At 45.7% G+C, this 24,840-nt stretch overlaps 1 protein-coding gene across 1 annotated transcript; it reads right to left on the bottom strand.

Moving 5' to 3' along the window:
* Window positions 1-55: 55 nt before the first annotated feature.
* RAD54L (RAD54 like) lies at window positions 56-24,194 on the bottom strand (the record flags this gene model as incomplete). The annotated part of the gene is made up of 18 exons (XM_081086081.1): window positions 56-290; window positions 384-547; window positions 4,355-4,534; window positions 4,851-4,929; window positions 5,169-5,292; window positions 5,463-5,573; window positions 6,142-6,272; window positions 6,378-6,452; window positions 7,475-7,601; window positions 13,691-13,841; window positions 14,149-14,273; window positions 14,962-15,250; window positions 15,374-15,443; window positions 15,817-15,952; window positions 16,643-16,703; window positions 21,414-21,533; window positions 23,338-23,424; window positions 24,165-24,194. 18 exons carry the CDS (start codon window positions 24,192-24,194, stop codon window positions 80-82), a joined length of 2,271 nt encoding a protein of 756 aa, XP_080942207.1. The 3' UTR covers window positions 56-79.
* Between the last annotated feature and the right edge of the window lie 646 nt (window positions 24,195-24,840).

Genomic DNA, 24,840 nt, shown 5'->3' with positions numbered 1-24,840 from the left:
AAAATCCAGCAGGGGCCTATGGAGCAAGGAGCCCCTCTTCCTGTCTCCTCCCTCTTAACAGCTGCACCAAGACTAGTTATCAGCAGAGGCCCCGCTGCTCTTCATGGGAACGCTGGTGGAAGACGAAGGTGATAGCAGTGGAGGCAGCATCCCAGGCAGCCTGGAGTACCTCATCCCTGAGCCCCCGCTTATCAGTGCTATGGTTCCATTGAGCCAGGTCTGAGGTGCAGTCAGAACCATCAGGGGGTGGCCTGATTTGGTGGTTGTTGACACAGCGGCGGCAGCGCAACCTGGGGGCAGAGGACAAAGCTGTGGTCACTGTACACCCCATCTCCAAGCTATAAGGAAAATTCAGATAATGGCTACAAGGGCACTCCACCCACCTATCATGTGTGTCACTGAGGCTAGCCTCATCCAGGGTAAACAGCTCCTTCAGCTCGCCCAGAGAGAAGTGTCGTTCCACATCCTGCTCTTCATCCACCACACAACTACTCAGTGCCTTCTTGTGGCTCTGACGCTGAAAGATCTTCTCCTCGATGGTTCCTGCCTGGGGGAAGATTGGGGGAGGCAGGGAGGCAGGGCTGAGTCATCTCCATACATAAGGAGAAGGAAAAAACAGGGAATGAAACTATAGCCATCCAAGAGAAAGAAAGATAAATGAAAAGTAAGATCCTTGCAGCAATACCTCTGCTTAGCTAATCCCATTGTGTAGCCCAGTGGTCGGCAAACTCATTAGTCAACAGAGGCAAATATCAACAGTACAATGATTGAAATTTCTTTTGAGAGCCAAATTTTTTAAACTTAAACTATATAGGTAGGTACATTGTTATTAACTTAATTAGGGTATTCCTAAACTGGCCTTTGCTAAAAACATCCTCAATCTGAGGGGTCAACCTCAGTGAATGTACCCCACTTCTTCTAACACCACTTCTTCAAAATACACTCGCCCAGCCCTGACCAGTTTGGCTCAGCGGATAGAGCGTTGGCCTGCACGACTCAAGGGTCCCAGGTTCGATTCTGGTCAAGGGCATGTACCTTCGTTGCGGGCACATCCCCAGTAGGGGGTGTGCAGGAGGCAGCTGATCGATGTTTCTCTCTCATTGATGTTTCTAACTCTCTATCCCTCTCCCTTCCTCTCTGTAAAAAAACCAATAAAATATATTAAAAAAAAAAAATAGACTCGCCCAGGCCGAAAACCGACTTCTGCGCATGGGCCACCAAGTTTCAATCGCACTGTACGTGCACGCCCGCACATGGTATTTTGTGGAAGAGCCACACTCAAGAGGCCAAAGAGCCGCATGTGGCTCACGAGCCACGGTTTGCCGACCACTGGCCTAGCCTATCTCTTGGGAATATGACTTGTGCAGGTCTGCCCATCCAGGATGTTTTCTGTACCAATGGAGGGTTTCAGGGCCTGGCTAAATTCCTTTAGGGTTAGCTGAGGTTTGTCTGTAGCAGCTTCTCCAGACTTGCACACCAAGCCCAAGTCTCACCCAATAACTATCATTTGGGTATTATATGCCAGACCCTGTGCTAACACTAGGATACAAAGAAGAATCAAATATCCTTATTCTTGAACTCAGACTAGTGGGACAGACATATAAGCTACTTGGTACAATAGATTTCTGTACAGAATGCCTAGTAGCCCACAAGAGGGATGGGCAAAATGGAACTGTGTTGAAAAGCATGAAAGTAAGGATGATCCTCAAGCTGAATCTTAAAAAAAAAGAGAGAGACTAGATCATTTAGAAGGGCAGAGAGAAGGAAAGGCATTCCTTGCATAGGAACAAAGGAATAAGCCTGGCCTGTGGGAGGACTGAGGCGTTCAGCCTATCCAGATGACAGTGGAAGTATAGTAAAAGCTGGGACTGAGAAAGTCAGCAGAGTCTGTATTGGAGAAGCTTGGATGCCAGGCTGAAGAGCTTGACCTTGTCCTAAAAAGCAAAATCACAATTTTTTGAAAGCTCATTCTGAAAGAAGTATGTAAAGAATGGGTTAGGATAAGACCAAAGGTAAAGAATCAGGAAGCTGCTTGCAATATCCAAGTAGAGATTACTGTGACTTTAGCATGGGATGGAGAGGAAAGTTAAATTAAAAAAATTTCAGGAGTTTAAAATCAATGGTAATTGGAATCTGATTGTTAGGAGACAGAATAGTCTAGTACAGGGGTGGGCAAACTTTTTGACTCGAGGGCCACAATGGGTTCTTAAACTGGACCGGAGGGCCGGAACAAAAGCATGGATGGAGTGTTTGTGTGAACTAATATAAATTCAAAGTAAACATCATTACATAAAAGGGTACGGTCTTTTTTTTTTTTAGTTTTATTCATTTCAAACGGGCCGGATCCGGCCCGCGGGCCGTAGTTTGCCCACGGCTGGTCTAGTAGGATAATGCCCAGATTTGGGTTGAGTGGCCAATGGAACCATTAAATGACAAAATTCAGAAGGGGAGCATGTTTCATCATAATGTATATGAAGTGCTTGTAAGATATTCAGGTGGAGCCCTAGTCCATTTGACTCAGTGGATAGAGCATGGCCTGCGGACCAAAGAGTCCCAGGTATGATTCCAGTCAAGGGCACATACCTTGGTTGCAGGCTCCTCCCCAGCCCAGGCCCTGGTCAGGGCTCATGCAGGAGGCAACCAATCGATGTGTTTCTCTCACATCAATGTTTCTCTCTGTCTTTCCCTCTCTCTTTTCCTCTCCCTAAAAAATAATGGAAAAATATCCTTAGGTGAGGATTAACAAAAACAAACAAACAAAAAATATTCAGGTGGAAATGTACAGTAGGTGATGGATACATGGGGCTAGAACTCAGGTAAGAGATCTGGGCTAGCCCTGGCTGGCTTGGTTCAGTGGATGGAGCGTCAGCCTGTGGACTGAAGGGTCCCAGGTTCGATTCTGGCCAAGGGCACATGCCTGGGTTGCGGGCTCGATCCCCAGTAGAGGGTGTGCAGGAGGCAGCCAATCAATGATTCTCTCTCATCATTGATGTTTCTCTCCCCCCCCTCCCTCTCTGAAATCAATAAAGAAATTAAAAAAAAAAAAGATTTATGGAAGAGTGCAAAAGGCAGGGGGAAGAATTTAAGCCTCATAGCCTACATTTTTTTTCTGTGAAGTAGGACAGGGTCTCTGCAGAAGAATGAGAGACAGGGTTAAGAAGTAAACTTGAGGGCAGTAGTGAAGGCTTAAAGTGGTTGTTGAAAGAAAATGAGATATGACCCAGCCAAAATGGTGAATGTGATTAGTGGCAGTGCCCATCTGTAAGTGCAAATTTACCTGGTGTAAAAGCTGAGAACAGCTGTACCAAGTGAAGTAGGTATTAGGGAAGGAGTTCCTAAAAGGATACACAATAAGGATCAGGCCGAACAGAAAAGGAAGTAAAGCTAGATTTGAGGACTGGGGTCAGGGTACTAGGGATGTTAGGTTGAAGCAGATGTAGGAGGTATAAGAAAGCTGGAAGGTCAGGAAGTGATAGCTGTTAACTAAAGTTTTGGGTACTATGTAAAGTTTCAGTATTGTTTAAGTTCCACAGTGTAGCCTTTAGAGTGAGTAAAATTGGGGGAGGTCAAGGAAACATGAAGGCCAGAATGCTGGATAACTGCATGGTCCTTGAAGTCCACCAGGATGATAGCTGGATTGGGAAACAAATAAAGATTGAGCCAAGGCCGGTTTGGCTCAGTGGATGGAGCGTCGGCCTGCGGACTGGGGGGTCCCAGGTTCGATTCCAGTCAAGGGCATGTGCCTTGGTTGCAGGCACATCCCCAGTGGGGGATGTGCGGGAGGCAGCTGGTCGATGTTTCTCTCTCATCGATGTTTCTAGCTCTCTATCTCCCTTCCTCTCTGTAAAACATCAGTGGGATGTATTTGGAAAAAAAAAAAAAAGATTGAGCTGGTGTCTAAAAATCATTAACAAATTATGAAAATAGCAGGAGGTAGATGACTGTTGTAAGGAAAAGAGAAATCAAACTAGACAACTTGAGCTTCAAAAGAACTATAGGATGGATGGTCTGAGTGATCACTGAGAACTTGGAGAATGCCAATACCTCTTTTTAATACCATGGGACATGGAGTATAAGAAGACTACAAGGCCACATTGGAGAGTAGAAATCAGGTATGAAGAAAAGTAGGTGTCCTGTGAAAAGGATGGGGCCACAGGGGAGTTTGTTAACTGCTGAACACAGGTATCCAGAGAGCATTGTAAAGAAGGGTTTGAAGGAATGGGATGGAGAGAACAGAAGAATAAAAGGCTCCTGGCTAAGCCCATAGCTAAGGCCACTGCTAGAAGCAGAGGGCCCAAAGAGAGGCACTAAAAAATAACCCAAGATGGTCCTAAAGGTCTTATTCCATCCTTACAGACAGCAGGCGATAGATATAGCAGGTCTTCTTTTGACCGTCACGCCAGACCCGAGCCATAGCTTGTTCATCATTAGCCGGGTTCCAGTCAGGGTCAAACATGACCAGGCGGTTAGCCCCAATGAGATTGAGGCCACAGCCCCCCGCTTTGCTGCTCAGCATGAAGACAAAGTCAGGACTCTGGAAAGAGAGGAAGCAGAAAAGAACCTTTCGCAGCCTGAACTAGAATCCTCCTCAGCCCAGTCAACTGTCCTCTCACACATCGATATTCTTAGGCTCAGACCAATTGTGAGGATCACCAGTTTGCATACCATCCAACTTCCCAGCCCACAGAGTCAGTGCCCAGCCCAGCCATCACTAACCAGTCTAACCTTACCACACCCACCAGAAAAAAATCCAGGAAGACACTAGAGCGCAGCCCCCTTAAAGCTTCTATATCAACCCTGATCCTGATGTTACTACATTGGTGGTATGGGGGCAAGGGTTGTGCATTTACCGATGGACTATTGAAGCGCTCTACAACCTTGGCTCGCTTCTTAATGGACATGGTGCCATCCAAGCGGACATACAAATACCTAAAGGGAAATCCAAAGATCAAAACCCAAGAAAGAAGCAGAGTTTCTTGGAGCCAGAATTACGAAGGGACTACACTAACCAAACTTGAGGCTGTTTCCTGCACAGCCTGAGGCCCCACACTCACAAAGGGAGGGGCAAGAGCTAGGAGCCAGGATTCTGTCCTGTGGGAACACCTAACAGACCAGGGGCTATTCTGCTTGGGGAGGCACTTTGGCAGCCTAGTTAGGCTCTTCCCTACCTTCGGGCCCGGCAGAGCTTCTCAAAGAGGTCCAGTGTCTGGGTGTAATTGGACACCAGCACTACTTTATCACTGCTGCGGCTTCGGGTCACCGCCAGAATGTAATCAAGGACGAGCATTTTACCTGGGGAGATGAACTATTAGTCCCCAGTGTGTCATCCCAATGGCCCAAAATTCTTACTCTTGATATCCTGCCTTGAGACAAGATAGGTTTAGAATATAGAGACAATCTCCCACCCTTCATCCTAGAGAAGCCAAAACAACAACAGCAGCAAACGGTAGGAAAAGGCTCACCTGACAGCTGGGGCTCTAGAACCTTGGAGCTATAACCAGGGGGGAATATGTCCAAGGCACCTTCAAAGCCATCCTCTTCTTCCACACACTTGTCATAGATGAGAGCTGGATCTGGTAAAAAAAATAAAAATTAAAAATAAATTTTTTAAAAAAAGGCCAGCTACATTGCTTTCAGAAATTTCCACTTCAGTTCTCATTAGAAAGAACCTCCTCTAGAAAGAAGCCTATCCAAACGACCTTCTTCAGCACTCGATTTGCTTGGTCCCAAATTCCAGCGTGTAGTCAGTGCCATCTGGGAGAATGAACGGATAACCTGGCTCACCAGTGTGTTCTCCCAACAAAAAGGAAGCTATACCAGAGACAGTACATTTGTTATTTTTATTCCTGTCTGACATTTTGTGTGCACATGTGTGCATGAACACACACACACACACAGTCCTCTATACCCCAAGCATCAAGCATAGGCTGGGCAGAGGATAAGCTGAAGTTTTCAAAGCAAAGGGTCTGGTTTACAAAGTAAACAATGTAGGGCTCATGCCTTGGGGAGGGAGGAATCACATATGGCCTCTATGAGGACTCTGAGGACAAGGATTAGTGAAGGTGGCTGGATCGCCTGTGGGAGCCTACCCTCCTTGCTCACTCTCACAGAAGATCTCTGAGGAGCATGGACCCAACTCACGATTACAAAGCTTCTTTAGTGAGGTGATGGAAGACAGGGAAGATACACTCATCTTGCCCTCACGCAACTCCTCTGCTGGCTTGGCCTGTCTCAGAAACCTCTGGTATAATTCAGTCTGAAGTGGTGTCAACCTGAAAAAAAGGCAGCTGGGTCAGTGAGAAAGGCTGAACCATACTTGGGCCCTCTGAGGACAACTTGAAAACTGGGCTTTTACACCCCTAAGTTGAGTTCAGTACCTACAACAAACCACCTGCTCAATCTTCACAGGCAGATACTTAGACAGGATATCAGATGTCCTCCGTATCAGACACCTAGAGAGAACAAGATAAAAAGGTAGGTGCTGGTAAAACCACTAAAAAAACTACTGGAATAAAAATTACCACCTAAAGGACCAAAAATGACTCTTTTGTACTATTAAATGTCAGAGACCCATCAGTCCTAGGGCAAAGCTATCTATACCGGGGTCGCAGTCATGGGAACGGAGACCCTTACAGTCTAGCTTTAACTGACAACTCTTTCTCTTCCCCTTCAAAAGGTTAGCTGGTCTTCAAGAAGAGGCCAAGGTCTCCCATTGTGTCTAGTGCTCTGATAGGGAAAGCAAGCTGCAAACCACTAAGTCCTTAGGGAAGTTTCTGCATTTGCCCATTGCTCTTGTCAAATGACCCAAGGCTCAATGAAATTAAGCCCACACCTCCTAGCAGACCAGGAAGAACAGGGATCAGGCACCTAAGCAGCAGGTCCTGACACACTGTCTCCTTCCTGCCATCTAAAATTGGGAGGGAGAGGTGGCAATTGGGAACAACAGGACTCTTCAGGATGTAAATCATCAAGTGTATATATCTATAACAGGAGTCCAGAATGTACCTGCCCTCCTGTGCTATGTGGGCCCCATAGAAAAAGCCATCTCAGTCTGGAAGCCACACCCATCCATCAGATCTACCCCTACCTATGAGGCCTGGGAAGGTAAGTGTGGTTCTTTAGGTTTGAGATCAAATGGTAAGAAGCTTCTGAAATACTAACAGTGTTCTGAGGGATATTTTGCTCAGGAAATCCAACAGCGTCAGAAAAGAGCTTCCTCAGCAGGTTGCTAAGCTGACCAAAACCAGACCACAGGACTGAGGCCAGGAAGAAAGCAGGGACTTGGCCTGCAAGACCCCCGATTTTATTCAGTAGTTATAGTCAGAACACAGATCCCACTCCCTTCCTAGAATCCCGGCCTTCATAGGTCAAGGTCCCAAAAGACTGGCCTTGGATGGCTTAGGGGGCAACTATGATGACCTCAGTTGGGGGAACCCAAATGAAGTGCTGCCTTCTAGTCCCACCCTGCCATTACCTATTCACAATGCTGGTGAGCTCCCGCAGTCGCTCCTCTCCTAGCTGCCTCTCTGCCTCACTGGCAGCTGCATCTCTACCCTTCAAAATTGGCAACTCAAAATGCTTCTTGAACTCCTGGGCAGTTCCTAGACGCAGAAGAGAAGGGGAAATTAAAGAATGTAGAAAAAGAATTATTTCCCACTGCTAGTAATGGCAGACTTCTTTGTTACAGACCAACCTTCCTGCCAAGACCAACAAAGCTAAACAAATTACAGGCAATTTGTTTGAATGAATCGGAGAGCTACCAAAACACAGAAGACTTAAAAGGCCAAATAGTGAGATAGTAGATTAAAATACAAACATGTAACTAATCACATTAACTATAAATGGACAAAATAATCCAATAAAAAGACATTCCAGCCTGGCCAGTGTGGCTCAGTGGTTGATGTTGACCCATGCACCCAGAGGTAACTGGTTAGATTCTGGGTCAGGGCACATGCCTGGGTTGCGGGCTCCATCCCCAGTATGGAGTGTGCAAGAGGCAGCCCATTGATGTTTCTCTCTCATGGATGTTTCTATTTCTTCCTTCCTCTCTCTAAAAAAATCAATAAAAACACACATATTTTTAAAAAAGACAATCCAATTATCAGATTGGATTTTTTTTAGAGCACCCACCTATATACTGTTTGTAAGAGATAAAGGTGCATGTATCAGTACAATGAAGTTCATGCCACAGTATGGACAAACCTTGAAAACATTACACTAAGTAAAATAAGCCAAAGACAAAAATTCAGATATTATAGGATTCCACTGATATGAAATATCCAGAATAGGTAAATCCTTACAGACAGAAAGCAGATTGGTGGTTGTCGGGGTCAGGGGTAAAGGGGAAATAGAAAGTAACTGCTTAATGGGTATATGATTTTCTTTTGCCCAGAAATTAAAAAAAAAAAATCAATACCTCCAAATAGCCAATGACTATATTAAAAGATACCTAACTTTATTAAACATTAGGCAGATGGAATGAGATATTACTAAACACCAACAAAATGACTAAAATTATTTATTTATTTAATTTGTTAATCCTCACCTGAGGATATTTTTCAATGGCTCTTCAGGAAGGGAGAGGGGAGGGAGGAGGGAGAGAGAGAAACAGAAACAGAAAAACATCAATGTGAGAGAGACACATCGACTGGTCGCATCCCGCATGCACCCGACTGGGGGCGGGGATGGAACCCACAACCCAGGTATGTGCCCTTGACTGGAAATTGAACCCTCGACCCTTCAGTGCACAGGCCAAAGCTCTAACCACTGATAAACACCTGCCAGGGCGACTAACATTTTTTGAAAATAAATAAATAAATAAATTTTTAAATATATTTTATTGATTTTTTTTACAGAGAGGAAGGGAGAGGGATAGAGAGTTAGAAACATCGATCAGCTGCCTCCTGCACACCCCCCACTGGAGATGTGCGGGCAACCAAGGTACATGCCCTTGACTGGAATTGAACCTGGGACTCTTCAGTCCGCAGGCCGACGCTCTATCCACTGAGCCAAATTGGTTAGGGCTTTTTAGAAAATTTTAAAGATAAATATTGGTGATAGAGAGCCATGGTTAACAAACTACAGCCATGGGCCAGCCACCTGTTTCTGTAAATGAAGTTTTATTAGACTATAGCAATGTCCATTATGGCTGCTTTCACTCTACAATGGCAGAACTGAGTAACTGTGACAGAGTTTGCCTGTGAGCCTAAAACACTATCTAGCCCTTTCAGAAAAAAAATTGCTGACCCATGATATAGAGTAGACACTGGAATTCTCATACTCTGCTGGTACAATCACTTAAAGTGATGATAGAGCTGAACACATGCATAACATATGACACAGCAATTCCACACTGAGGACAGAGAAATGCATATCATGCTGAGGTAAAAACATGTGCAAGAATGTCCATAGCATCATTATTAAAAGAATAAAAAACTGGAAATAAAAATTGTCTATCAATAGTAAGTGAAATAAACCATGGTATATCCACTAAAGGAAATAGTATACAAAAATGAAAAACTACAACTACAGGCAACAACATGGATGATTTCTCATAAATATAATGAACAGAAGAAACCAGATGCAAAGGAGTATATACTGTATGATTCCATTTATATATATAAAGTTCAAGAATATTTCTGGGAAGAAAAAAGTAGTGATTAGAAGGGAGTGGGAGAGTGCCTCTGAGATGGGAGGGCTGCTGAGATAGTGATAGTAACTGATCTGGTGGTGGTCAATCAAGTATGTTCTTTGTGAAAAGCTTGCTGCTCAGCTGGTTCTCACCTTAAGTGATTTTCCTAAGTACTGTCAAGTTGGGGTGACACTAAAAAACCATTCCACAGATATCTAAGTGCAAGAACTTCCCAAATGGTGGTTACTGGGGCAGGGGAGAGTGAAAATAGCGAGCTATTGTTTAATGGGTAGAGTTTCAGTTTTGTAAGATAAAAAAAGTTCTGGAGATAGATGGTAGTGATGGTTGCACAAAAATGTGTATATACTTAATGACACTTAATTGTACACTAAAAAGTAGTTTTTAAAAAAAGAAAGAAGCTGCCCAAGACTGTCTGCTCTGAGGTCAAAGCTCTCGTGAGGTAACAAAAATATCTGGAGATATTATTTCCATCCACAGTTCATAGTGACCCCATGCTCTGCAAAGAGCCTGCCACCTCTGCCAGAGAAAAATAGCCAGAGTGGGGAAATCCTAGCCACAGCAACCAGACAAAAAGAAATAAAAGGCATCCAAATTGGAAAGGAAGAAGTAAAACTGTCATTATTTGCAGATAATATGATACTATAGAGAGAACCCTAAAGATCCCACCAAAAAAACTACTGGAACTGATAAATGCATTCAGTAAAATAGCAGGATACAAAATAAATATTCAGAAATTGGTTGCATTTTTATACATCAATAATGAACTAACAGCCGAACCGGTTTGGCTCAGTGGATAGAGCATCGGCCTGCGGACTGGGGGGTCCCAGGTTCGATTCCGGTCGGGGGCGTGTGCCTTGGTTGCGGGCATATCCCCGGTGGGGGATGTGCAGGAGGCAGCTGATCGATGTTTCTCTCTCATCGATGTTTCTAGCTCTCTATCTCTCTCCCTTCCTCTCTGTAAAAAATCAATAAAATATATTTTAAAAAAATAAATAAATAATGAACTAACAGAAAGAAAAACTAAAAAAAAAAAAATCCCATTTACAATTGCACAAAAAACATAAAATACCTAGGAATAAATTTAATGGAAGCATATACCATACACATGGATACCCAAAGCAATCTATAGTTTCAACAAAATCCCTATCAAAATTCCAATGGTGTTTTTATAGAACTAGAACAAATAATCCAAAAATTTATATGGAACCACAAAAGACCCTAAATAGCCACAGCAATAAAAAAAGAACAAATTTGGAGGGATCACAAGATTATAATAATCAAAACAGCATGGTACTAGTAACTAGAATAAAAAACAGACACACAGATCAATGGAAAGGAACAAAGTGCCCAGAAATAAACCCACACCTATACAGTTAACTAATATATGACAAAGGAGGCAAGACTATACAATGGGATAAAAACAGTACATTCAATAAATGGTTTTGGGAAAATTGGACAGATACATAAAAAAATGAAACTAGACCATCTTTTAACACCATATACAAGAATAAACTAAAAATGGATTAAAGACTTAAATATAAGACTCAACAACATAGAACTCCTAGAAGAAAATATAGGCAGTAAAGTCTGACATTTCTCTTAGCAATATTTTTCTGATATATCTCCTCAGGCAAGGAAAACTGAAGAAATAATAAATAGGACTATATCAAATTAAAAAGTTCTTTTGCACAGCAAAGGAAACCATCAACAAAATGAAAAGATGACCTACTGAATGGGAGAAGATATTTGCCAATGATATATTAGATAAGGGGTTAATATCCAAAATTTATAAAGAACAAACCAATAAACAATCCAACTAAAAATGGGTAAAGGACCTGAGTGGATACTTCTCCGAAGAGGACATACATGGCCAATAGACTTATGAAAAGATGCTCAATGTCACCAAGTATTCAAAGAAATGCAAATTAAAACCACAGTGAGAGACCTGGCCAGGCGGCTAAGCTGGTTGAAGCATAGTTCCATACACCAAAAGGTTGTGGGTTCAATCCCCTGTTGGGGCACATACAGGAGGGAACCAATCGATGTTTCTCTCTCTCCCTTCCTCTAAAATCAATTTTTAAAAAGATCCTGCCCTGCCCTGACCGGTTTGGCTCAGTGGATAGAGTGTCGGCCTAGGGACTGAAGGGTCCTGGGTTCAATTCCGGTCAAGGGCGTGTGCCTTGGTTGCTGGCACATCACCAGTGGGTGTGTGCAGGAGGCAGCTGATCGATGTTTCTCTCTCATCGATGTTTCTAGCTCTCTATCCCTCTCCCTTCCACTCTGTAAAAAATCAATAGAATATATTAAAAAAAAAAAAAAAAAAAAAGATCCTGCCCTACCAGTTTGGCTCAGTGGATAGAGCGTCGGCCTGTGGACTGAAGGGTCCCAGGTTCGATTCCGGTCAAGGGCATGCACCTTGGTTGCGGGCACATCCCCAGTAGGGAGTGTGAAGGAGGCAGCTGAATCGATGTTACTCTCTCATCGATGTTTCTAACTCTCTATCCCTCTCCCTTCCTCTCTGTAAAAAATCAATAAAATATATATTTTTTTAAAAAGATCCTCCAGTGAGGATTAAAAATCAAAACAAAACAAAACCACGATGAGCTATCACCTCAAACCTGTCACAATGGCTATCATAAAAAAATCAGCAATTGTTGGCAAGGATGTGAAGAAAAAGGAACCCTTATGCAACATTTTTGGGAATGCATATGTTGCAGCTACTACGAGTATGGTTGGAGGTTCCTCAAAATATTAAAAATAAGACTGCCTTATGATCCAGCAATTCCATTTCTGGGTATATATCCAAAGAAACCCAAATCTAATTTGAAAAGATATATGCACCCCTATGTTCACTGCAGCATTATTTACAATAGATAAGATATGGAAGTGCCCTAAGTGCCCATCAGTGGACGAGTAGATAAAAAAGTGTTGATAACAGCCCTAACCGGTTTGGCTCAGTGGATAGAACGTCAGCCTGCAGACTGAAGGGTCCCAGGTTCGATTCTGGTCAAGGGCATGTACCTTAGTTGCAGGCATATACCCAGTAGGGGGTGTGCAGGAGGCAGCTGATTGATGTTTCTAACTCTCTATCCTTTATCCTTCTTCTCTGTAAAATATAAAAATATATATATATATTTTTAAAAGTGTTGATACATATATACTATGGACTATTACTCAGCCATAAAAAAGAATGAAATCTTGCCCTGGCTGGTGGCTCAGTTGGTTGGAGCATCATCTTGTACATCAAAAGGTCACAGGTTCGATTCCCAGTCAAGGCATATACCTAGATTGCAAGTTTGACCTCTGGTCAAGGTGCACATGGGAGGCAGCTGATCCACGTTTCTCTCAAACAAAAAATAAACAAAAACAATGAAATCTGCCCTGACAATGAAATCTGCCCTGGCTGGTTTGGCTCAGTGGATAGAGCATCGGTCTGCGGACTGAAGGGTCCTGGGTTCGATTCTGGTCAAGGGCACATGCCTGAGTTGTGGGCTCGATCCCCAGTAAGGGGCGTGCGGGAGGCAGCTGATCAATGATTCTCTCTCATCATTGATGTTTCTATCCCTCTGTCCCCTCTCTCCCTTCCTCTCTGAAATCAATAAAAATATATTTTTAAAAAACACACACACAAAAAACCCCACAATGAAATCTTGCTCTAGCCAGTTTAGGTCAGTGAATAGAGCATCGGCCTGCGGATTAAAGGGTCCTGAGTTCGATATCCAGTCAAGGGCACGTACCTTAGTTGCAGCCTCGTTCCCCGACCCGGTCTGAGCATGCAGGAAGCAACCAATGGATGTGTCTTTCTCACATCCATGTTTCTCTCTCTCCTCCCTACCCTCCACTCCTTCTAAAAAATAAAATAATAATAATTATTATTATTATTATGGCCAGAAAGGACCTTGCCGAGATGCTTGGCAGAGCCAAGGTCTCCCTGACAAGAGAAGTCCTCCTACAAGTACTAGCATTCTCTTTTCTCTCCTCAGCTAGAGTTACAGGTAAGACTCCTCTCCAGTGTAGCAAACAAGGCTGGATTCTTACCCAGTATGCCTGAATTAACAAAATGTACCAAGCTGAAATACTCAAGGAGATCATTCTGGATGGGAGTCCCGGAGATGAGCACCCGCCGGCTGGTGTTCAAGCTGTCCAGGGCCTGGTAAGTCTGATTTTCAGAGTTCTTGAGTCTGTGTCCCTAAAAGGAAATTCTCACTTAGGCCTGGGCACAATATGGCATCCCTAATAGGAGCAAAGTCTTATGTAGAGAATCCCATCTCTGGCCATCAGTCCACAGCACCTCACCCTCCTCGGAGTTCCAAAAAGTGCTTACTCCCTCTTTTGACAGATTGATATCATGGGCTCTCCTCTCATCTGCCTCCTCCAAAGCAGCATGCTCTATACTCAGCATTCCCCAGGGACTGACACAGACCTTGGAGGGAGTTCTCAGTGAGGAGACTCTGACAGACTTTCTCCTACCACCCAGACTGCTGAGAGTCAAGTACCTCATCACATATGACCAGTCCAACACTCCCTTTCTGGAGGACTCCAACATGAAGGCGGAATGTCTCATAGGAAATGATGAGGATGGGAGAAGGCACTCTGGCTCCACGCTGGTTCATGAATCCTTCTACAACAGAAAAGGTGTCAAGGAACAAATCTTAGAATATCTTTTTTTTTTTTAATATATTTTATTGATTTTTTACAGAGAGGAAGGGAGAGAGATAGAGAGTTAGAAACATCGATGAGAGAGAATCATTGATCAGCTGCCTCCTGCACATCTCCCACTGGGGATATGCCCACAACCCAGGTACATGCCCTTGACCGGAATCAAACCTGGGACCTCTCAGTCCGCAGGCCGACGCTCTATCCACTGAGCCAAACCGGTTTCAGCAGAATATCTTTAAAAAAAAAAAAAAAAGTTTGATTGCTGTTTAATTCAGCCTGGAAATAACTATTTCAACTATTTTCCATAGAATTCTCTTCTCTGCCACCCCTCATTGCCCTCAACCCTGGCCATCAGCAAGCATTCACATAAGAAAGGAATACAATGCCCAGCTGGTGTGGCTCAGTGGTTAAGAGTCAACCCAGGAACCAAGAGGTCACTGGTTCAAGTCCTGGACAGGGCACATACCCGGGTTGCAGGCTTGATCCCCAGTAGGGGACATGCAGGAAGCAACCGATCAATGAGGTTTCTCTCATCAATGTTTCTATATCTCTATCCCTCTCCCTTCCTCTCTCTCTAAATACCAAGAAAAACATATAACAAAGAAAAGAGTAGTTTGTGTAGAAGAGTAGTTTGTGTAAAGATTCCATACCCAGCTTTTGATCTATCTCGTTCTTAGAGCCTCCATCGATGGCCAGAGGTTGAATCCTCCCTCCAAGCCATTTCCCAACTTCATTGTACCAGTTCTTCACCAGGCTGGAGGGCGACACCACCACTGCCTTGTCAATTTCTGGCTTGCACTCTGGACTCTGGCGCAAAAGCGTCCACATCAACGTGATACACTGCAGTGTCTTGCCCAGGCCCATCTCATCAGCCATAATGCAGCCATGGCTGCCGGGGACGCGCCGACTGGTGACACAATCCCACAGGAACTTCACGCCCTGGGGAAGAAGAACACTCAGCCCACTTTGGCATCCACACTGCCGCTGTCCTAAAGATGGCAGCCTCAAGCTCAGCCCAGCCCATAACTCACTCCCCCGCTCCCCCACCCCCACCCCACTTACCTCTCTCTGATGAGGCCGCAAGACCTTACTGAGAATAGGATCAACAACCACATGGACAGGGAGTTTTTCCCTGAGAAAATACAGCAAAGAAAACATGGAGCTCAGACATAGGCAAGGGCATGCCCTAAGGAAGTTGTGTCCTGCTGATCCAGAAGCCACAGAGGCAGCTGCCTAAAAAAGGACCTTCTTGGCCTGGTAATCAAACCATAGTAAATTCCTGCCCCGGGGAAATTTAGGTAAGAGGGATGGGCTCTCTATGTTATCACCTCAACCCCGCCTGCTCCCGAGTGAGGAATCCCCACCTTGGTCATGTCCACATGCTCTTGCCTAGGCACTCTCCTTCCCCACCACTCTCTGGATGGCACAGCAGTCATGACAGCACTCTGAAAACATATGCCCGTCCCCAGGGATCAGAACTGCTCAAGAAATACCAACACACATACTTGTCAAGCTTCAGCTGGTCATGGGCGCTCAGCGGGGGAGGTTCATACAGAACCAAGGCACCTTCTTCCAGGGGGTCATGGAGGGCCCGGCGGACCCCAGCCCTTTTGAGGCCCAATGCCCGAGAGCCCAGTGGACCTAGAAACCAACAATCTGTTAACTAAGCCTCTATGTTGAGGAGCTCCAGCAGGCCCAGCTCAAATTCCTATCCTTCACCAGCCTTTCCAAAGCCTCCATATGACCCTCTCTCTCCCAGAACCTCTCCAAATACAGTTTGGGCACTGCTACCTGACCGTATCCCAGTCTGCCTTAGATCAGAGTCTCTATTATTTTAGTTTGCCATTCAGCTACAAACCTCAGAAGGGCCAGGTCTTGTTCATCTCAACTCAAGTCAATCTGGAAAGGTCTAAAACCCTGAAAGGGCCTTTCAAGACTTAGAGCTGGCCTCCTCTCTCCCAGCCCCAGTGCACAATGCTATGCTCTATACAGGACAAGGAAAACTTCGTAGAACCTAAGCCTCCAACCGAGTCAACCTCATAAAGATGCCATTGAACTCACTTGGACTAAATGAAACCTGGACCCATCAGTCACCCTGGCCCACCAGGAGCTTCCTGAGCACTGCACATCCCCACCAAGAAGATGAAGGGCGGCCTTGCTGACACTATCCAACAGCTTTTTTTCATGTAGACCTCAGTGGAGCCACCCCATACACAGTCACCACTGGACTGGCATCTTCAATTCCAAGGTAAGCTTATATGTTCAAAAGCTGAGGTTTTAAGCACAGTGACGCATGACAGAGTTAAAAAACAGAAAAGTCTCCATTTTTACCTTGATAATTTGGAATGGGGATTTTGAAAGGCTTTGACAAAATGCTTCGAATAAATGCTTCCTAAAAAGAAACAGAGGGAGAAAACAGGGATTCAGGACTCTTTAGAGATGTTATGGGATACTATTTCTACAAATGCAGCCTAAAATGCCGATGTAAGCACCGTAATACAGTAAGAGCATTGTATTTTTATTACAGCTCATTAAGAATCACCTAGAACATTGTGCTCCATATTAGATTTGAACAACAGCTTCTTTTCTTGCTTTCTTTGTCTCTTGATTAAAATCTTCCCCTCAAGAAAACAAGAACCGAGGTCTCCTTCCTCTCACTGGTAACAAATGTGTTACTGTCCTTATCTTACCAGACAAAACTGGCCACTACTCCTCAAATATTCTGTCTCTGACTTCTCTGCCACCACTCCTACTGTTCCCTTCTCCGGGGCCTCATGCTCAGTCCCCTAACGGGTTTTCTTTTTCCTCTGCCTAATCCCCCTTAAAAGTAAGCGTTCCTCGGGGCTCGGATCTAGGCTCTTCTTTTTCTTTTTTAATCCTCACCCGGAGATATTTTTCCATGATTTTTAGAGAGAGTGGAAGAGAGAGGGAAAGACGGGGAGGAGACTGCAACAGAGGTACATGACCTTGACTAGAATCGAACCCGGGACCTGTAGGTCTGCAAGCTAATGCTCTATCCACTGAGCCAAACCAGATAGGGCTCTAGGCTCTTCTGACTGCACACTCACCCTGACACTTCAATACCCGTTGGAGGTATGGCACTAAATATCATCAATATGCTAATGACCCCAAGTCTATTTCCAATCAGTACCTCTCTCTTAGGCTCCACACCCACATATGCAACCACCCCCAAACCTAGACATTCTACTGGTGTCTAAGGCTAAAGTCCTCATCTCCAGGGTTGCACTATGACTTTTGTGGGTCTGAGGCACTTTTGCCTTTGGGGCCAGAAGGTAAGTAGTTTTTGCCACCCCAAAATGTGCCTTTTGGGATATGAATTATTTTTTTAGGCTGGTTATTTTTAACAAACAGCATTCTTGGACGAAGCTCTGAAAGCCAAGTAGCAGTTATCCTGGGTAAAAGGACATCTACATTTGTAAGGGAAATCTTTATTTGTAAGAGTGTCTCCCTCACTGAACCCTGCCTGCCTCTACTATCAATGGAAAAGGCTTGGACTTAAATCTGCATACCCTTGTTTATTGCACTTTTCCTGGTCACCTCCCCTGACTGACTCCACCATTTTTTGTTTTTTGGTTAAGGTGGTATTTAAGGTGATGGCTTCTGCCATTTTGGTGAGTTACAGTTTTCCTTGGTCTCAGGAGGTATTCATATGATTATATGTCATGAAGCTTTAATTTTTCTTCTGCTAATCTGTCAATGACAATTTGATTATTAGTCCAGCCCGAAGAACCTAGGGTAGAGGAGAATTTTTCCTCCCCCAGAGGCTCCTCCTCCACTGCTTTCCACAGGCTGTTCCCTCCATCTAGATCATGTCCACTCTCTTCACCCGGCTGACTTCCATGCCACCACAGTATGTCCCTCAGATTCAGGTCTTCACCAACCTCCAGGCTGTTAGGACCCTATTGCATACTCCCACCACACCTGCACTTATTGTCATATAGTTACTTGAATGAATCCTGAATGAAAGTCCCAGAGTACTACATGTAACCATGTAGAAACTTCATTTCTTTAATATAACTTTTCTCCTTTCTTTTCTTCTGATTCAAACTGGCTTCATCCAGTATCCTTCTTCCTTGCATGTCCACTCCCTTAATCATTAAGCCCCCAGGACAAAGAGATTCTGATCAGAATCAAAAAATCTTAGGAACAAAGCCTCAGGTCTATTGACCAGCAAAGACAGTTTCAGTCAAACTAGAGACAACATCTAAGCCTCAATTGTGTTTCAGCTCCAGGCTCCAAAATGCAGGGAAACCAGACGAACTGGTGCCAGGGCTGACAACCACCCTCTACCCTAGCACTGACCAATCAGCAGAACCACAACCCGAACTCCATTAGTCACCATGATTAATGATGTTTCCCCAACGTAGCCCATCCATGGAAGCCACCGGGAGCCAGGCTTATGAGCATTAATTCATTTGTGACTCCGGGTGTGGGTCATTGCCTGAACTAATAAATCCTTATTTTCTTTGCTGCAAGCTCCTGTTCGTGTTTTATTGAGCTTTGATGCACACAGGGAAGCAGACTCCTTTAGACCAGTAACATACATATCATTTGTTTATAACTCAATAAATAAACTTAGTGAATTACATACATACGGTAAAACTATTACAAAAAGCAAGAGATGATGAACATAATTCAAGATAGTGATTTACCTCTGGGGATGGGAAAAGGGGGGAGCGGTCCTAAGCCAGGAGTCAGATATCCTTAACACTGCCATGGAGGCGGGAGAGGCTCCTGCCACCGCCGCTGCGCTCCCCAGCCATTAGCCAGGGTTAGGCCCTGTGGGATTGGGCCTAAACTAGCTCTCCAATATCCCCCCCGAGGGGTCCCGGATTACAAGAGGGCGCAGGCCAGGCCAAGGGACCCCACCGGTGCACAATCAGAGCCGGGGAGAGACACAGGAGGTTGGCCAGCCGGGGAGGGACTGTGGGAGGTCTCCAGGGCATGTCCAGCCCTTCTCAGTCCTGATCAGCCGGACCCCAGCAGCAAGCTAACCTACCAGTCAGAGCATCTGCCCCCTGGTGGTCACTGCCCATCATAGTGACTGGTCAACCGGTCGACTGTCTGTTCCCTGGTGGTCGGCGCATGTCATAACGAGCGAATGAGTGGCCTTAGCATATCATTAGCATATTACGCTTTGATTGGTTGAACAGCGGACCAGTCGACCAGACACTTAGCACATTAGGCTTTTATTATATAGGATGTCACATATGTATTCTTTCACATTTATCATATAAAAATGTTTCTAAATGTTTGCTGCATGCACAAATAACCTCCATTACATATTCCCATAAACAGATTCCCATTTTTTTCCTTCAAAACCTCCCTGTAAAGGAAAAGCACACTCCTGTATGTGTCCTCTACTCTCAATACGACACTGCTTCACTTCTGACTCCACATGTGTGTTTTCCACACATCAAGCAATTCTTTGGCACCACCTGGGTGTCCTACAATTTTAAAAAAATACATATTTTTATTGATTTCAGAGAGGAAGGGAGAGGGAGAGAGAGACAGAAACATCAATGATGAGAATCATTGATGGGCTGCCTCCTGCATGCCTCTTCCTGGGGATCAAGCCCTTAACCCAGGTATGAGCCTTGGCAGGAAATCGAACCATGACCTCCTGGTTCATAGGTTGATGCTCAACCACTGAGACACTCTGGCTGGGCTACAATTTATTCTTAAATCCTCACCTGAGGACACATTTTTATTGACTTTTAGAGGAGGAGAGAGAACCATCAATGTGAGACAGAAACATCGACTGGTTCTTCACATACACACCCCAACAGACCAAGTAGCAAACCCACAACTTAAGTGCCCAGACTAGAATCAAAACTGCAACATTTTGGTGTACCGGATGACACTACAACCAAATGAGTCACTCCTGCCAGGGCTGGGAGTCCTACAATATAACTCAAATCTGATACTATCTACACACAGAAAGCATCAGATTAAGTCTTCACAAGACTGCTTCCCACCACCACTGCAGGTGGTTCTGTCTGACAGGCTATAAGTTAGAGGTTCCCACAACCCCTCCTTGGGTTTGACTCATTTACTAGGGCAGCTCGAAGAACACAGAAAACGTTTACTTACTAGATTACCGGTTTATCTCGAGGATATTAAAGAATATGAATAAACAGCCAGATGAAGAAACACGGCAAGGTGTGGAAGGTTCCAAGCACAGGAGCTTCTGTACCTATGGGCTTTGGGGTGCTCCACTTCCCAGCTCATGGCTGCAGTGCTGTTTACCAACCCAGCTGCTCTGGGACCAGGAAGCTCTCCAAACCCTGACCTTTTGGGTTTTTATGGCGGTTTCTTTACATAGGCATGATTAAGCATTGGCCATTCATTGGTGGGTTGGTTCGCCGGGCAACCAGCCCCAAAATCAGGTGCTTTACAAAAGTTATCTCATTAACACAAACGCAGGTGTGGTTGAAGGGGTTATAAATAACATTACTTAAATTCCAGAGCTCAACATCACAGTCCCTCAGAAAACTTGGTAGAAAAAGCTTTGGATGGAACCAGGCAGATTTGACTAGGTTACACTGTAACTTTCGACAAGTAAACCCCTCCAAGATTCAGCTTCCTCCTCTTAAAAAAATGAGAGTTACACAAGATAATGCACAGAACCTGCCATAGTGATGATTACGTTTGATTTTACTAAACGAAACACATGAAAGCTGTAGGACTCTAAGTACTTCTTAAAACCATATGCAGAGTCAGAGACTGAACCAATACCCTGCCATGGCCTTCTTTCTCCTGTACCCTCATGTCCTCAGGAATCTGAGCCACCTGAGATCTGGTGAAGAGGACTCCACGATGTTTCTCTCCTCCCCTCTCCCTCCCTCTCTCTCTCTAAAATTAATTAAAATATATTTTTTAAAAAGAAGGGGACTCCAAATCAGCACACATCTCTAAGGAGAAGAGGCCAGGCCTCTTCCAGTCCCCTGGACTGTGAGCAGGCCCACAGTCCCCACCCAAGTCTGTCTGCTGGCTACTCTAGTGTCTTCAGGGGTAGGAGCCTCCCTAGGCAAAACGACAGGGGAGCCATATACATTGGCAGGCTGTGGTTCTGACTCACATGCTGACTGCTGTCCAGACAGAGTGGTCGATTCGTTAGTTGGGTGAAAGCTTTCCGAAAAGGAGACAGGAAACACTGCTGGCTCTGGGTCTCACTGCTGGATTTCCGTTTCTTAGGAGTCTAGGAGAGAGTAGAGGGAAAGGTGAAGTCTAGAATACCACAATGGCAACTAACATTTAAAATGCTTTGTAATTTTAAACCCTGGCCGGATAGTTCAGGTGGTTAGGTAGAGCATGGTCCCAGTACACCAAGGTTCTGGGTTGGATCCCTGGTTAGAGCATCAACCAACGAATGTACAAATAAGTGAAACAACAAATCAACATTTCTCTCTCTCCCTCTCTCTTTCTCTAAAAATCAGCAAATAAAATTATTTTTAAATTTGATTAAGACACTTAAGTGCCAGACCCTGTTAAAAACTAATCACATTTATTACCATATATCATTTTCACAGTGATCCTATGTTAAATATTTATTGTCCTTATTTAACAGGTGAAAATTGGAGCTTAATGAGTTTAAAGAACTGGCCTCATCTGAGATGGTGCCCTGGAAGAGGTGAATGAAGTGGGCCTGTGAAGGGCAAGTCCACCAGTAGCATGGAGTCATGTAACCCCAAATCTTCCCTCTAAAAAGCCCGAAGAATAATTGAGCAACTGTTTGCTTCCGTCCCTGAGTTTTCTCAAAGGAGAGACAAGAGTACAGCTGTCCCCAACTCTCAGGTCACTAAAACCACTCTCCAGTCAGTTCACACCATGGCAGTGAGGACCCCAACACCAAAAACATTTTCAGGAGCAACCAGAGCAGACAGCACCATTTATGACCCAGCTGCACCAAGGGCTGCCCAACTTCAAGTCTGAGACCCCTGACTTAGGAGTCTAGGAGAGAGTAGAGGGTGCTTTACAAAAGTTATCTCATTAACACAAATGCAGGTGGTGTGGTTGAAGGGGTTATAAATAACATTACTTAAATTCCAGAGCTCAACATCACAGTCCCTCAGAAAACTTAGTAGAAAAAGCTTTGGATGGAGCCAGGCAAGGGGCAGCCAATGTGCCGCCATCATAGGTAGAGGAGCCCCACGGTAAACCAGCAGTACAACTACAGAGCAAGCCCCACTGAGCCATCAGGCAAGAACCCACTTGTACCCGCGTGCCCAGGTACTTGAAGCTTCAGTGATCATAGAAAGGCACACCAGGAACAAACACCAGGCCCCTTCCCTCTCTCTACATCAGTTTGACATGCTTGCTCTCCATGCTTTTACTCACAAACTTCCCCTGCCCAAAATTGCCTTCTAGACCTTCTTTAGCTCATCTTTTCCTCCAAAGTTCCAGTGGTCAAGCCCTTGAACTGCTCTCTCTGAAGTAAATGCTGCACTGTCCTATTGATTTTGGTTTGCACAGATCCTGCCTACAGCCAGCCCCGAAAGCCTGGGAAGAGGCAGCAGAGCACAGGACCCAGCGCACAGCTGAACATACTATACTCGAGTATTAGCAGAGACTGGAGGGGAACCACCCCTCCAATCTAGGCCCAAGTGACCTCAGGATGCTAAAATGGACCCAGTACATCCCACTATTTTGTGACATTGGGTAAAGGGACAAAAAGCAAAAGAACAGTTGCTGTTGGGGAGCATTTTTTTTTCCCAAGGCAGCCAAAGGGCCCAACCCAAGGTGCTCTTTGGCTTTGGAATACTCCTTCCTACCAGGAAAACTGAGTCTACATTAGCTTCTGGTGAACACTTGAGAACAAATATTTTATTTATCTATGTTCGATGCCTGACACATAGTAAGCACTCAGTAAAAGTTTACTGAGAGAGGCCTCGAGGTCATCAGGTTCATTCCATGTAACCCCAGAAACTAGGTCTAAGATTCCTTTCTGCCCAAACACTCCTGCATCCCCACCTTTTCTATCCACTTGAGGGCAGAGTACTCACCACTACCCCAGGCTGCCAATCTTCATCATCAGAAGGTCTGCCCTCCGGTTTCCTCTTGGCCAGCTGGCTGGGAGCTAAGCTCCTCCTCTGAAAGAGAATGGAAACTGAGCCCCCGCAGGATCCCTGCAGCCTGAGCCCATCGGACCCAGCCTCCCCGAGGCCTCACTTACCATCCTAGAGCCAGGAGCACAAATATCAGGTACCCATCAGCCAAAAGACCAAGGCACCCAGAAGCTGAAAATGCAGAACCAGGGCCAGTAGAGGGCGGCCTGCTATATTAGCGAGAACGTGTCTAATTAAAGAGGAGGATGGATGGAGGGAATTCAGCCAGTGCCTGGGGTTTGGGCCCAAACCTGAGTGGCCAGTTAGCTGAGGCCGGAGAGCAGGCCAACCAAGCAGAGATCTGGGACGGCTGGGCAAAGTGGAGTCGGTACAATGGCCTCAGGTGGGCATGAAGGAAGGAGGTAGTTAGGGGGAAAGGCGGGGGAAGGGTAATTACAGGCCAGGAGAGGCTGGGGTGGAAATCCCAGGCCAGGAGAGAGAGGCTGGGGTGGAAATCGGGGACCTGGGGAGGCGAGGCGCCCGAGCCCAGAGAAGGGGGTTTCCCAGGTCGGGACCGCAGATGCGAGGTCCGGACGGAGGGAGGCCGAGCAGGGATCCAGGCAGGACAAGTAACAGACCCAGGCTTGGGAGGGGAACCCCAGACGGAGCTAAAAAAAAAGCTGAGACCAAGGTGCTCCCGGCACGCCGGCTTAATCTGGTTCTTCCCGAAGCGCGCGTTAACAGCCGCCAGGGCTCTCCGGTCCCGCCAGGCGGGTCAATCGAACCTCCCGCGGTGCGGCTGCCGCACCACCCATTGGCTGCGTTCGAAGCGTTCGGCGCTCGCGACCCAGGGAAGGGGCGGGCCTAGGGATGCGAACTCCTAGGTGCTCTGCGCTCCGCAGCTGAAAAGGCGAAAGGGACGGGCTTAGGGGTGGGGTTTAGGCGGGAGGGCGGGGCCAACGGCGGCGGGAGCGGAGGAGCGAGGTGGGCGGGGCGAGCAGGCGGGCAAGCAGGCGGGGCGAGCAGGCGGGGCCAACGGCGGCGGGAGCGGTGGAGCGAGGTGGGCGGGGCGAGAAGGCGGGGCAGGATTTCTGAGCCGGTGGGCGGGTCTCCAGCTCTAGTGCAGCGATGTTTCTGTCGTAGGCGGGTGAGCTGGCCTGGCAGCAGCCGGGTGAAAGCTGAGGATTATAAAAGGCAGTGCAGGTCTCCTTCTCCCGAAGGGCCTGGAGCGGAGGTCGGGGTTTGGGGTCGGACGTGGCCTCCCCAAGGGTGGAGGTTGGCATTCCGTCTGCTCCGGCATGGAGAGCCCCCAGGGAATGTGATCTTTTTAGTTGGGGATGTTTTGGAGAAAACTGCCTTCGTTTGCTAGGCAAAACCAGATTTGGAGTTTTTTGGAAACTTACTCTGTCAAGGTAAGAAATGACCAAACCCATTTTGTTTTTTACTAACATTTTTATTGGT

Source organism: Myotis nattereri (genome assembly GCF_964212035.1).
Source record: "Myotis nattereri genome assembly, chromosome: 3".
Classification (NCBI taxonomy): Eukaryota; Metazoa; Chordata; class Mammalia; order Chiroptera; family Vespertilionidae; genus Myotis; species Myotis nattereri.
Note: the sequence above shows the minus strand (reverse complement) of the source record. Positions and strands in the feature narration are given on the sequence as shown.